This window comes from Carassius carassius, chromosome 9 (assembly GCF_963082965.1).
Source record: "Carassius carassius chromosome 9, fCarCar2.1, whole genome shotgun sequence".
In the NCBI taxonomy this organism is placed as follows: Eukaryota; Metazoa; Chordata; class Actinopteri; order Cypriniformes; family Cyprinidae; genus Carassius; species Carassius carassius.
This window is the reverse complement of record NC_081763.1, coordinates 27,267,947-27,282,423: the sequence shown is the minus strand read 5'-3', so window position 1 is coordinate 27,282,423 and position 14,477 is coordinate 27,267,947. Positions and strand designations below refer to the sequence as shown.

The 14,477-nt window shown below is 37.9% G+C and overlaps 2 protein-coding genes across 5 annotated transcripts; both read right to left on the bottom strand.

Annotated features, from left to right (window-relative positions):
• Nucleotides 1–1,214: 1,214 nt before the first annotated feature.
• LOC132149469 (uncharacterized) lies at nt 1,215–7,934 on the bottom strand. Of its 2 annotated transcripts, XM_059558733.1 has the most exons (8): nt 7,203–7,934; nt 6,940–7,070; nt 6,740–6,845; nt 6,152–6,343; nt 2,907–3,919; nt 2,743–2,812; nt 2,495–2,669; nt 1,215–1,548 (listed from the first exon to the last, which is right to left on the bottom strand). In XM_059558733.1, the coding sequence occupies exons 1-8, from the start codon at nt 7,459–7,461 to the stop codon at nt 1,380–1,382; spliced, it is 2,115 nt and encodes a 704-aa protein (XP_059414716.1). In that variant the 5' UTR covers nt 7,462–7,934; the 3' UTR covers nt 1,215–1,379. The 2 variants fall into 2 exon arrangements, with proteins under 2 accessions (XP_059414716.1, XP_059414715.1); XM_059558732.1 differs by lacking the exon at nt 6,152–6,343 and having other exon boundaries at nt 7,203–7,930.
• A 2,796-nt stretch (nt 7,935–10,730) lies between these two features.
• On the bottom strand, nt 10,731–13,687 carry LOC132149470 (zinc finger protein 624-like). Of its 3 annotated transcripts, none has more exons than XM_059558734.1 (4): nt 13,292–13,687; nt 11,885–11,990; nt 11,667–11,769; nt 10,731–11,560 (listed from the first exon to the last, which is right to left on the bottom strand). In XM_059558734.1, the coding sequence occupies exons 1-4, from the start codon at nt 13,528–13,530 to the stop codon at nt 10,923–10,925; spliced, it is 1,086 nt and encodes a 361-aa protein (XP_059414717.1). In that variant the 5' UTR covers nt 13,531–13,687; the 3' UTR covers nt 10,731–10,922. The 3 variants fall into 3 exon arrangements, with proteins under 3 accessions (XP_059414717.1, XP_059414719.1, XP_059414720.1); XM_059558736.1 differs by having other exon boundaries at nt 11,903–11,990; XM_059558737.1 differs by having other exon boundaries at nt 11,921–11,990.
• Nucleotides 13,688–14,477: the final 790 nt, after the last annotated feature.

The following is a 14,477-nucleotide window of genomic DNA, read 5'->3' as shown; positions in this document are numbered from 1 at the left end:
GAACATTCCAAAAAGTGAATTTTAAATACCCAGATGATGCACATAAACAAAAAATTAGAATGTTGTGTTGAATGTTGGACACTTCATGCACTCAACTGTCGCAGTTTTAAAGGGTTACTCCACCCCAAAATGAAATTTTTGTCATTAATCCCTTATCCCCATGTCGTTCCCAACCAGTAAAAGCTTAGTTCATCTTCAGAACACAATTTAAGGAATTGTTGATTAAAGTAGTTATGTTTGTTTTCTTTGTATACAAAATGTATTCTCGTCACTTCATATTGTTATGGTTGAACAACTGATGGCAGATAAACTATTCTGATGATGTCTTTCATACTTTTCTGGACTTTGACGGAGTAATATACTTGGCAGTATATGGGACAGTCTCAAGCCTCCCGGTTTTCATCCAAAATATCTTAAATTGTGTTCCCAAGATGAACGAAGCTTTTACAGGATTAGAACGACATGGGGGAACGTGATTAATGACAAATTTCATTTTGGGGTGAAGTATTCCTTTAATTACGTAGAGAACAGGGAGGGGCTATCAGACTTTGATTATGAATGACAAAATAACCTCATTATTCATACACTGCATGATTGAGTATAGTGCAAAAGTTTATAGTGTATGAGTGCATAGTGTATAGTGTGTCATTTGGGAAGCAGCTCAAGCCTTCAAGAAATATTATGCCTCTCCTCAAGAAGCCACACTTGTGGTCTATGTAACATCGTTAAGCACAGCTTTTACCACGTTCTGTGATACAAAAAGTGTTGAAATTCCACTGAGAAAAAAAACTCATGGAACAAATTAGAGTCCCTGTGCAGAACAACTTCCATAAGTTTGTTTTTTGGTTTGTCTCTGTACATTTAATTGTACTTGGTCATTCAAATGACTTCTCGATTTTTACCAGCAGGTAATTACAGTACTGTTTCAATTACATACAGTTAAAAAACACACAACATGTCTGCTGTAATCTACTTGTAGCTACTGTATCACTAGTATATAGTATAACTGTAATCAATTATCCTTATTAATCATATTATAAAAACACAGGTGATTATTTTATTGTTGCATGAATGACCTAAATGAACATAATAAAATATTTATAATACAAACATTCCAGCAACATTCAAATAAAACAGTACAAGTATTAACAAGGTAAAAAAAATTCACATAAGTATTAACCCATCTTAGTAGTAGTATTCAGTGCAGAAATCCTGAAAAACTTTTTTTTTAATGATTAAAGCCACTGTTACTCTTAGAACACCCCTCATATCTCCCATAGTTACATTTAAGTATTTAATCACACACCTTCAATAAAAAAGACAAGTTTCACTTAAAAATGCCATTATATACTTTTTTCAACTTCATTAAACTACTTGCACTAACTTAACTGGATTGTTTTCCACTCGAATTCTGAAAGCCTCTGCATAAACGTAGCCACACGGGTATTAAAGTTCTGGGGTTTCCTTTGGACAGCTGAACCCGTCCTTCGGCTTGTACCTGATTTTGAGGTACATTTAGTCCCCTCAGGATTAATCCTTACGAAGAACCTAAAGAACAGTAGATCGTTTTTTAAACAATACATCAATTCCTACAAATATGTCAGTCAATGAAACACAGATTAAAAGGGGTTATATTATGTTTCCTACTTTATCTTATATAAATTGCAGGACACCCTAAACAGAGACCCATAACCTTGTTTATCTAGTCCTCTTAAACGGTAGATTTAAGAGAGGCTACCAATAGCAAGCTAGATTTAAAAGCATAAGATTCCACCCTCCCGGCAAATCACTCTCCAAAGCCACGCCTCCTCCAAAACACATGAAGTGCACAGACAGACCAGAGGCTAACTAGTAACAGGATGATAGATGGCATTGGTCAGATAACCTTATGTCTCATTCACCAGTTAGTTAACATTACAGTACGCATAATATTACAAGCGCATAACATTACAATAATAATGCCTTTTATTCGCTCTTCAATAGCGCAATGGAACGTGCTGACAAAGTATCATATCTGTGCGAACAGGTTTGAAGAGGTATGCAAATAGATACATTAACATGCGGATAGGACAGCCTATCATAGTCCTCAAACTGATAAATATGATTGGATTAACATTTTATGCTCCTACGCCTTCTAAAGATGATATAAATACATATAAATAGATTTAGACCACTTAACTTAGTGATGGCTATCAGGATGTCAAGAGATTTTCAAAAAGCATAACAAAAATGCTTTTGAACCAAATCACCTACCCTGCCTTTAAATTATTATATTAGTGTTAATAACAGTGTTAAAAGCATAAAATATTTTCTGGTGAGTAATGTATAATTTATTAGTATATAGTCAGTCACCATGAAATTGCATCCACCAACTATTTTGTTTCCATAAGCTTCCATATGTATTTCTGATCCAAAAGAGACCAAAGTAACATACCAAAAGAAAGGGAGTAAGATTTTTTAAAAGTCAAACAGGATGAGTGTCCTTAACACTCACCTCTGAATGAGCTCCAGGGTGGCACTGGCTGACTCCTGATACTCGATATTAAAAACATAGAAGCACCCAAAAAACACAGACAATGCCTCTGCAAAGTCCAGCTTGTCTTCAATAGAATGTGTTACTCTACCCTCAATACTGACAAACCACTTGGATGACGTCAGCAAAGTCTCACCTGAAATATGAAGAATCACTGTAAACATGTGTCCAAGTACAAAACTAACATTTGTAGCGTAGCAACATCTTACCAAGCATGATGAGCCGGGGGGTTGCCGGTAAGCTAATTTCATTTTCGATGGACATCTTGGTAGACGTTTCCTTGAAAGCAGAACATAAGAACATTTTAACACTCAGCTTTGTCAAAACCCCCTTCAAAACTTAAGTAGAACTGTACCATTTCATAGTTACTGACATCTGCTAAGATGAAGACAGCATTGTCCTTTTCCTTAAAGTACTTCATCATTAACAGGATGGCTGATATGGCTATCCTGTTATTATCTGTTGCATTGGCGTCTTCAATCTCACTTAGCATACTCTGGATCTCTTCACTCCACTTCAGTCTCTGTCTGCTGAAGTAGTTAAGTATTCTCTTGGATTTATCAATAAGTGTTTCGTTAAATCGGCTTCTGATGTCAATGCCAGTCAGGATTTTGAAGTGCTTGCAAAGGCCTCTTTCAGTGAACAGGAACGGCCAATGCCCCTCAATCTCACTGATGGTAGGAGGGGGGCATGAGTTGATCATGTGGCGCTGGTAAACATATGTCTGCTGCATTAAATCATCTACGTTGGGCAACTCGGCAGCCTTTGGGCCTGCTGACTGAAAAATCTTAGCCGCAAGCTTCCTTTTCATTTCAAGAGATTCTGCCGTCTCTCCTTCTGGGATGGAGGAAGGCTGCCAATTTATGCATCCGTAACTGTCCACTTTACATCTGGCTTTTTTCATAGTGTAGCCATTCTTTTCTCCAACTCTTTTCATTGATGGTCTTCTAGGTCGACGAATCCTGTGTTCCAAAACATCTCTATTCACATGCTCTACCCTAGTTTTAAGTTGCCTTTGTAAGCAACTAAAGCCATTTCCTAGTTGTTCTCCTTCCTCTGAAATGTCTCCGAATGTCAGCGGATATGTAGACACGATGTTTCGAGCCACGTCTCCACAGGCGGCTAAGTTTGGGTTTGGACAGTGGGCTTGCATGGCTGCCACAACGATCCTAACAAACTCCCTTCTCGGTCCTGGTCGAACCCTCTCTCCAGTGGATGTTGCCTGAATGAGAGCTGCTGGCATGCGGTCCCAGGGAACCTGGAAACTTCTAGCCCAGTTGGACTTGATGAAGGAAGGAATGAAGGGCTGTTCATGAAGGGACTCATTTGATGATAATGGAGTGAGCGTCATCTCATTAGGCATTCCATCCACTTGTCTATTGGATTCTTGGATTCAAAAAATCATGAAAAGAGATACAAAGAAATTGAAAAAAGGGCTAACAAAGTACCTTGTTCAAGGGCCTCTTAACCATCACTGATCAGTAAATCATTGCTATACTGCACTGGGTCTCATTAAATTAAAAATGCTTGGATTATTTGTGTTTATACGTACAGAAAAAAAAAAACATTCCACAACACCTGTATATACACATGAATTTGCTCTTAATCTCGTTCTAATATGAATGTCTGTCTCAGCAAACATATGACGCTCGCAAGAAGACAGTCTCTCATGTGCATCAAGATCCTCGAGCAATGTCAAGTGTGCCATCCTTTAAAACACTTTCCATATACAACCAGAGTACAGACCTATGCTTATCATTGCATTTATGAAATATACAGGTATACAGTTTCACCTAACACATTTATAGCACCACCCAGCGTATGTGAATTTTGTGTGTGTGTGTGTAACTTTGGTTGTTCCTACATTTTCACACAAATTTATTTTAGTATGAAAGCTAATCAGGAATCATGTATGCAGACGACACACAAATTTGTGCATGCACAATGAGACCCATTGTTTTATTTGCTTTGAATTCTAAATAAATTAACTTAAATATGCCTAAATACATTAACTTTAGAGTACAAATACACTTTCTCTACAAGCTTTCAAGAGAATACAGATGTGGCCTTTGAAAACATGTGAAAAAGAATCAGATCTTGTCATTTCATGCAATATCACAGAACGTTTGGCAGCGCGGGAGAGACAAAATCAACAGGGGGTAGTCATGTTAGAATACAGTCTCAATCAGTGTTAAGAAAGATATTTTAAAATACAAATATCCAAGGACAATTTCTAATTCAATCTGAGCTATATTTTTTTCACACACAAAAGCATTTAGGGGGTTTTGAATGAATAAAAAAATATCAGTTTAAAACTGGAGACAAAATGTATACATTTGCATATGTATTACATTTTTTAATGCTCAAACCCAAAAAAGAACTTTCAAAATAAATCTACAAAGTTTCCCAACAGTGGAAATATGTATAGCAACAGGCTATGTTTGCACTGTTAACTGAATTTACAAATCTAAAAAACAAGACTCAATATCTGATACTTACATATGATAAAAATAGTGATAATATTCTTAAATTCAAATTCATTTTAGTTTTAGTCCAAAATTCTACATATTTAGGCCTTGTTTACAAATGGTATTAAGATGCGTTTGTCTGTCCAATCATAAGTGGAAAACAAATACATGTGTAAATGGGGTCTGAAACGTTTTAAGCTTGTTCGCTTTCCACCACTTCTAAAGGTAGTTCAAAACACATTCGACCGATTTTTTTTTCCTGACCATTCCCTGTAAACTTGATGTGGTACTAGACTTTTAAACAGAAGCACAGCAAAGTGTTCTTGGTACAGTTTTTTCTCTTTCATCTTGGAAACTGGATTTAAACACACGTCAGGTAGAATCACCCACTGATGACTAGACCGGTAAAAGTGATGCTGGGAACTTGAAGTTGTTTTGAGTTTCTGTCTATTTCAAATCAACCTGGGACATCACTGAAGAACACTGGGATGAAGGAGAAACCGTTGACATTAAAAACATTGAAATCACATGTGGGCTGTGAGTTTGGTCTGTCTGTGATGCTGAACCTACTAAAAAAGCGTGATCTTTAATTATTCTAAAATTCTCCTTCAACTCAACGCCTGTGAAGTGGAGAAGAATACCATCCCATCAGTACTTGCTCTCATCCATAGACGGATTGTTTTGGTCACGGGAATGGGCAATTTTACTGCTTCCGAAATAGGTAAATATTAAATCAGCAGTGCCCACTTATGACTGATCACCCAAGGTGCATCTTAATACAGGGTGTAAATGGGATGAGATCTGGTAATTTGAACATTTAAACAGCACAAAACGGTGCTCTGACGAACACCACCGACATAAGGTATGCACCACAAGAAATACCTGTAACTCCTCTTTGAACCCATTAGCTGAATTTGAAGGAAGGTTGGCTGACGAAATGTGCCTGTGTGAGCTGGTTTTAAAAACAAAAAAGCCTGTCTGACCACTACTGTTGTGTGAAGACACCTGGAAAAAAAAACAACAGCGTGTTTTCAAAGGCCACATCTGTAGGTCAATGTCAGTTTCTCAACTCTGTGACCACGCAGGATAGTTGTGCAAAAGGGGTAATAGTGAACGCTGCCTGTTTTTCTGCCTTAAGTTTGTTTCTTACCTTTTTGTCTGAATGTTTTCACAAGTTTTCGACACTGTATAGGCTCCAGAAAGTCCTGAAGATCCGACACCTCTACTAGGGAGAGGTCTTCGGTCTTCTCCACACCCACTAAAGAAAGATGACTGACCACATCCTGAAGTTTGTTTAAGTCCAACTCTGGGAGAATTTTTTTGACTTCCTCTAGGATTGCACCTGTAGGGGGTTGATAAGTGCACACGATGAGTCTAGGCTGCAACAATAAAGGACTAAGCTTAAACCAAATGTAATTTAAAGTAAACTGGTTTAAACATGTTTGGATTTAATTTTTGAATCGCATCTGCTATTTACAACATGTTATACACATCATCTGAAAATTGCATGTTTATAAACTTTTTTTTTAATGATTTTCAGCTACTGGTAAGAATATAGTAATCTCATTTAAATTCTGCACATTTCCAAAAAAAAACAAAAAAACATAAACACACATATCAGTGTTATCATTGGTAATCAATCCTATAAAGTGCACATACGTCTACACTGTATGTGTATGTGATCATACTTGTAATGACCTTACAAGATAAAGTAATAAATGAACTTCTCTCTGCATACCTTTTACAGTATCTTGGTCTTCCTCATTTCTTCCTGAAGAGCAATCATCAAATGCCTCCTCCTTGATCATGACCATGTCCGGTTCTTCTTCCAGCAGGTTTACTGGCTAAAGGATTGAAAATAAAACGAGAACTAAGCTGTATTCTGACATTGTATTTGGAGAACTCCACATACTCAAAACAGCATTGTGTGAGACCAACCTCTCCTATGATGACTGAAGAGTCCAGATGTGTGTCCTCCTGCTCACCAACATGTGACTCCTCGTGTCTCCAGAGGTTCAGGCACCATTCCTTCCCGAAGACATTGTCAATTGCGGGACGATGTCCAGTGTCTGTTGAACATGTGGGCATTAGGTGGGGCTTGAATCTCCAACATTAAATTACCAGTACTTTTTGCATTTGACATAAGCATATCTACAGAAGCCGATCTGTGCATGTGGAAAGAGGAAATACCTGACCGTTACCTGTAAGTCCCGGATGGCAGGATAGAGCTTCTGTCCCGTTCGCCTTTCCGCCTTTCCGCGCACATTGAAGTTCATCCTCCAAAAAATGGCATTTCTTTTTCAAAGATTCATTTTCGCTTGTACATCGCGAAATCTCTAGTCGCAGGAAGGATGCGTTCTCCTTAAAAAGTTTGCTTATTTCCACCACAGCCGTTTTCGCTAACGTTTCCATTATGGATGTTAACTGCGTCTGAAAGTCGGCGGTATGCATGATGTCCATCTTTCACGGGACACTTTAAAGATATAAATACTCGCCCTTCGACCCGACAGCTCTGTTAATGTCTTAATATAGATGTTTATTTCTAACTCAAACAAATAATGGCGTTGTGTTATCTTTGGTGTTTATGTGGATAGAAACAAAGCATAGCGTTTGGCAGAAAAGAATCATGGGATGAATTACCTTAAACCACTGTGTATATGTATCCATTCGATAGTTCACCCAAGTATGTCGGTTTACTTTAGGAATGCCTGGTTCTCCTAAACAAAACCTTTTTAACGTCCCAATACTGTCCACAAGATCCTGACCGGAAGTGGCGGGCTGAGTAAGTTAATGGCGGAGAGCAAGATACCTAATGTTTCTCTCATTACGTGGTGAACTATTAATTCATAGCCCCAGGTATAGACTCTTGTCCTCTGTAGAAGACATATTTAAGTGAATGTCTCTGAGACCATACATGCCACAGTTGAAGTCTAGTACTGGTTTAAGTAGTAAATACATACAAAAAGTTTCGTACTAAAACAGCAATTTGTGTCTATTCTAACATCGGTGTAATTTAAGAGCAATTTTGAAGGCGTAGCTTCCAGACAGTAAGCAGTTTCGGCCCAGAACCGGCCCACATCTGGCCCGCGTGAAATCCATGCGGGCCAAATGTGGGCCAGATCTGGGCTCAAACTGCTTGCTGTCTATGTACTATGAGTTGTGAGATATGTTTTTTGAGCAATCCGTGTTTGAGTGTTTTTGAGTGTTTTCACATGTTTCTTGTCATGTGGCTTAAATACTCAAAGGTTTTCCCACAGGACACACACTTGAATTTCTTCTTTGGTGTAACTGTCTCATTGAAATTCAGGTTATGAGGAATAAATCCAACACCAGGGCTCAAATCCGACCCTGTTGTGCTATATCTATTTGTAGAGATCATTCCATCAAGAGCTTGTTCTTCAGCTTGTGTCTGGTGTACGTTTGACTGGACTCGGTCATCTGAATGTACGGTGTATGTGATAAAATCACCAGTTTTTTGGGTGACACATCTTTTATCCTTGGTCATTCCAGGTCCTGTAATATAAATGAATCATGAAGATCTGAATATAATAAAGAGTTAAAAGGGTAGTTACTGTACTATTGTAAACAGTATTTACAACATTATTACATGTAATCCATAGCCTCAGACAAACAGGGAAGTCTAATAAGTGAATAAACTAGTTTTAATCAACTCACCTCAACAATGAGAAACCATTACAATGGTTTCCTAAGTTTAGTGACTGTTGGTGGAACTGGAGCACTGAATGAGAAATCAGCATCATACACCCTCAGAAATTAAGGTACAAAAGCTGTCATCGGGGTGGTACCTTTCAAAAGGTACATATACCTATTAGGTTCTAATATACACACTTTAAGAATATGAATCTTTGACCATTTAGGTACAAACATGTACCTTTTGAAAAGGTAACACCCCAGTGACAGCTTTTTGTACCTTTCTGAGAGTGTAGGATCATAATATATGCTGGTATTTTGGCTAATTTCTAGTCGGTGACTGTCTGTAAGGAACGCCCAAAAGTGAGTTTTGGTTGAGTAACTCGAGAACGGTTTCAAATGGTTCAATCCGATTTGGTAAACCAGTCCTAAGAATGATTCGTTCGCGAGGCTATGGATTACAAGTAATAATGTTGTAAATAATGTTCAGCTTTTTGCACAGATTGATCATTTTGCTTCATAAGTCCTCAATGTATCATCATGAGATGCGACTCTGTTCCCTGAAATGCTCTTTTTAACTCTCGACTGATGGTAGCCATTTATTTGCATTTTATAAATCACAAAAGACTATGGTTTCATCTAAAATCTTTGCTGTTTCTCTCCACAAACTTCTCAAACTTTCGCCTTCCTCAGCTTTATTTCTCCTAGCAATCATCATCCTTCAGCATCTCCTCATTAATCATAATCACATCTGGTTCTTCATTCAGCAAATTTATTGGCTACATTTATTGACAATATGAAGTTAGTCAGCTGTATTCTGACATTGTATAAAAAAATAAAATAAACGTAAGCAGTATTAAAGACCAACCTCTTCTGTGTTGACTGGTAGATCTTTGTGTTAGCAGCACAAAAGATTTTGGGTTCAATTCCCAGGGGACACACATACTGATAAAAAAAATGTATAGCCTGAATGCACTGTAAATTGCTCTTATCCAAAGCACCTGATAAAAAATAAATGTAAACCCAGTCACAATCATTTTGGAATAAATGTACCGCAATAGTATACTTTTTGGCATGCCTTGCAATAAAATCATACATTTTACATATTATATTGTAAAACATTAGTGCCCTTATCTAAAATGTTCTTCTGCTTGCATGTGATTTCATTAGAATAACTGCATGAACCCGAACCTCCATGTTCATAAACACACATCACAACTGTTACAAGAGGAGCAAACATATTTATATTTGGGGTGGTAAATTGTAATTGTTTTATAAAAGGTTTGCATTTACAATGTTCTGGGTTCATGTATGGTCTTCTTCATTCAGATCTTCAACATCCTCATTATTTTTTCCTCATCAATACTTTCTTTTATTGCATGCATTCATACAACTCTGTACCTGGGAATGAAGGTCAGTGGGAAAATGATAAACGCCATATGAGAAAATATAATTACATCACACCAAACGCCTGATTTTGATTAGAGCTTGATTACAACATGGGAAGTCGTGGCCTAATAGGGAAGTCGTGGCCTAATGGTTAGAGTCGGACTGGCAATCGAAAGGTTGTGAGTTCGAGTCTCGGGCTGGCAGGAATTGTGGGTGGGGGGAGTGCATGTACAGTTCTCTCTCCACCTTCAATACCACGACTTAGGTGTCCTTGAGCAAGGCACCGAACCCCCAACTGCTCCCAGGGCGCTGCAGCATAAATGGCTGCCCACTGCTCCGGGTGTGTGCTCACAGTGTGTGTGTGTGTTCACTGCTCTGTGTGTGTGCACTTCGGATGGGTTAAATGCAGAGCACGAATTCTGAGTATGGGTCACCATACTTGGCTGAATGTCATGTCACTTTCACTTTCACGTGTGTGTAATGAAACAGGCCTATGACTTAAAGACAAACTTTCTTCTGCATGAACTCAGTAAGACATTTTTTTTTCATGATTGTCACTAATTATGCCAGGAGAATTATTATTATTTCTATTTTATAAAAATTTGCCTTTTGGAATGATGGAAGAATTTCAATGGTTTTTTTCTAATAAAACAGTATCATTTGGAAAAAAAAACAAAACACAAAAAAATACATGAACATATGCTGGTGTTTAATGCAATGAATAAATATAAATAAAGAGAAAGTTTCACTGTTTTCAGACATGATTTTGCATTTAATGCTGATCTGATGCCACATGAATCAATCTTTATCAAACTGTAAATTGTTTTAAATGATCTCCGTGGAGTGCAAATCAATGCAGTTTGAAACAGATATCAGCACATTTACTCAAGCTCACTGTCATTAACTAATGTTGTTGCAAGTCTGACAAGATAAGTGTTTGTTAAGATTGAATTGGTGGTGAACCCTCTCCCACATTTTTTGCAAGTGTAGGGTTTTTCTCCAGTGTGACTTCGCAGATGCATGTCTAGAGTGCATTTCTGAATAAAGCCTTTTCCGCAGAGCGAACATCGATATGGCTTCTCTCCAGTATGGGTGCGCTGATGGGTGTACAGGTGTCCTTTCTGAATGTAGCTCTTTCCACAAAGCGTGCACCTGTATGGCTTCTCACCTGTATGACTCCGCTGATGCACTGTAAGTTGACTAAAACACCTGAACCTCTTTGAACAGTAGGAGCAAACAAAACGCATATCCCCTGAAATAGTGGAGGCACTTGATGTTCTTGCGGAGTGTGATGCACTCAAACTCTGTGTGTGACTTATAGAAGTGTTTGGATCACTGTTTGCCACAGTCTGCTTCACTGTGATTGTTCCAGGTGAGGCGTTTCTGTTCACTTTTGGTGAATCTGCTTTAGATGGGACTCTTGTGGTTGCATTTTCTCGATGTCCTCTGTCAACACAAGGAACCGTTTTGAGAGCATCCTTGATGGGTGACAGGCTCACAGCTTCACCACATTGGGTTCCTGTGGTTAAATGAAAGTAATGAAAGTGGAAGGAAGTCATAAATTATTTATAAACACTTGCAATTAAAATGTTCTACCATTATAGAACCGTTAGTTCCAGACTTACTTGCTTCACTGTTGTCTTGCACAATCCAAACATCTACTTCCGGTTGCTCCTGCTTTACCATACTACTTGGCTGGTTTACCTCACACTTCTGCTGTGGACTGTCCTTTGACATCATGACATCACATTATATCTTATATTTGTATAAACTATAGTAACGTTAAGTTTTCAACAGCTCTTGTGCTTACAAATAGTTAAAGGCAATTAATATGGATATACACATAAAGAAGAGAACTTGCTTGGTCTTGCTGAATTACTGTTGGGATGTCTCCTGCTGGGCCTCTACACCTGTTCAAATGATCGTGCATCTCCTCTGTGTCACATTCACTAATAAAACAATATTAAACAGTGTTACACACTAGTGGTCAAACGTTTGGATAATTAATTATCATCTTATGCTCACCAAGGCTGCCTTTATCTGAGCAAAAATACAGTAAAAACAGTAATATTGTGAAAATATTTTTCACAGTCTTCAGTGTCACATGATCCTTCAGAAATCACTCTAATAAGCTGATATGCTGCTCGAGAAACATTTCTTATTATAATGAATGAACAGCATTTAAAAATATATATATAATTATTTTTTAACATCATAAATGTATTTACTAACACTTTTGATCAATTAAATGCATACTTTTGGAGTATAAATTTCTTACCCCAAACCTTTAAATGGTTTTCACAAAACTATTAAAGGTCCCATGATGTAGATTATTTTCTTTTTTTAAATGTTTTTTAATGTTTCCTGAGGTGTATGATTTTAACATTTAAAATGTAGAAATAAAAGGCATTTTTATATCCTGATTTTAATCCTCTGGCTTGAATGCTCTGTTTGAAGGGGCGTGTCTGCTGTGAGACTCATTCTATGCTACTAAGAGAAACAATGTGAAGTTGATCATTTAGTCACTGGCTTGATTCACTGATGCATAAACATTATTAAACGATTTAGAAGGAAAGTCTGTGTGAACTTGAATGATTAGCTACACATCAGAAATCACTGATCACAGATCAGGCATTAATGAACAGTTACTCACTGTTTGTAGTGGTGCTGTCGAATCCATATCGTAAAATACCATATACAGGCTAGGGGAACTCATATTAATGTTAAAAAACCTCATAAAGTGACATTTTCATGTGACGGGACCTTTAAGCAGCACAACTATTGTCAACATTGATAATACTAAGAAATGTTTATTTAGCAGCAAATCAGCTAGAACTGATTTCTGAAGGATCATGTCACACTGAAGACTGGAGTAATGATGCTAAATATTAAACTTTGCATCACAGGAACAAACTACATTTTAAAAATATATTCAAACAGAACAAAAAACTGTTCTTAAAAGTTATAATAATATTTCACAGTATTACTGTTATTGTATTTTTGATCAAATAAATGCAGCCTTGGTGAGCATAAGAAGTCTTTCAAAAACATTTAAAAAATCGTAACTATTCCAAACTGTAGTAAATATTTTAAATTAGTATGGTTCATTGACTTCACGTAGACATTGTTCAGCATGGCTGCATGTTTTGAGACAGAGTAGTTGTACATATACTTAAACAGTTGCATGCACGTGTCTTATAAAGTATAAGCTATTCCATTTTAAATGAATACCAAAGAACAGTGGACCTACCTCTTAACACACGTGAGACTGTGTGTGAGTGTTTGTCCAGTGCTCGTCCACAGCTGGACCTCCATCAGCCTCAGTCTCTTCCTCAGAGCACCGATTTCACTGCGGCTGCGGGTGACCTCCGACAACAACACCTCACACTCCACATCCACGAGCTTGCCTATCTCTAACACAGCTGTCTGCACGAGTGTTTCCATGATGGACGCTAACTGAGTCTGAAAAGAGGAGAGAGTGGACACCATCTCCAAATATTTCCACAAACCTTTTTTTTTTTTTTTTTTTTTTTTTTTTACAGATATACGGAATCAACGGCTATCTACTATATCTATTAGTATATTTTAACCTAATAATACTAAATAAAAATGTTCTACAGTTTTCATCGTACAGCAGCGGTTCCCACTCATAGGGTGCTTCTCAATTCTTATTTGTGCATCCTCGTTTCCTCTCCTCGCTTCCTTTCCTCGCGTCTCAGCTCCGCCCCCTGTAGGATGCGAGGGAAGGCTGCAAGGAAAAGACGCGAGGACGGAGGGATCGAATGAAAGCTTTTTTTACACATTGGAATCCTTGATCACTCGAGCGTCACTTCGTTGCGTCATCAGCAGCGCTCAGAGGATCTGCCCTCATGTTGTTGACATTTGTTTATTTAAGAAATTCATAATAAATAATAAAGAAAGATACCCTGTTGAAATATGTGAGGTGTGTGGTTTATATAAACTGCAAAAGTAAAGTAGAAATCAAAATTATTGTGACCGATGTGAAGGGGGAGGAGAATTTATACGTGCGTCACGTTTTAGTCGATAAAACTCTTCCGCATAGGATGCACCTGTGTATCCTCGCTCATGACTCCTCTGGAAGCCTCCTCACTCCTCGATCCTCGACTCCTCGCGGTGCAATTAGAGAATTGAGATGTCCTTCAAGATGGCTTAGCTCGATCGGTTTCCGGGTCATAGGATAGAGGACGGAGGAGAGAGGAGACGAGGAGGGATATTGAGAAGCACCCATAGACAGTAAAAGCTCTCCTACTATTTCTTGAACGTGTGGCTCAGTGTGAAAGATTTACCCAAACATGGCTCACTATCGCCTTCTATTGAAATGGAGCTGTTTGAGTGCGAACACCCTTCTCGCCACAGGGTGAATTTCACGCTCACAAAACCAGACTAATATGTTAGAAATCAAATTTTCGGTGATT

Coding starts and splice junctions, on each gene's coding strand:
- LOC132149469 (XM_059558733.1), bottom strand. CDS start 7,461: ATGGACATCATGCATACCGCCGACTTTCAGACGCAGTTAACATCCATA. Junction 2,813..2,906: donor CTGTCTTCATCTTAGCAGAT/GTCAGTAACTAT, acceptor TCTGCTTTCAAG/GAAACGTCTACCAAGATGTC. Junction 2,670..2,742: donor CCCCCGGCTCATCATGCTTG/GTAAGATGTTGC, acceptor TTCATATTTCAG/GTGAGACTTTGCTGACGTCA.
- LOC132149470 (XM_059558734.1), bottom strand. CDS start 13,530: ATGGTGTCCACTCTCTCCTCTTTTCAGACTCAGTTAGCGTCCATCATG. Junction 11,991..13,291: donor AGTCTCACGTGTGTTAAGAG/GTAGGTCCACTG, acceptor TTGTTTTATTAG/TGAATGTGACACAGAGGAGA. Junction 11,561..11,666: donor GCAAGACAACAGTGAAGCAA/GTAAGTCTGGAA, acceptor ATTTAACCACAG/GAACCCAATGTGGTGAAGCT.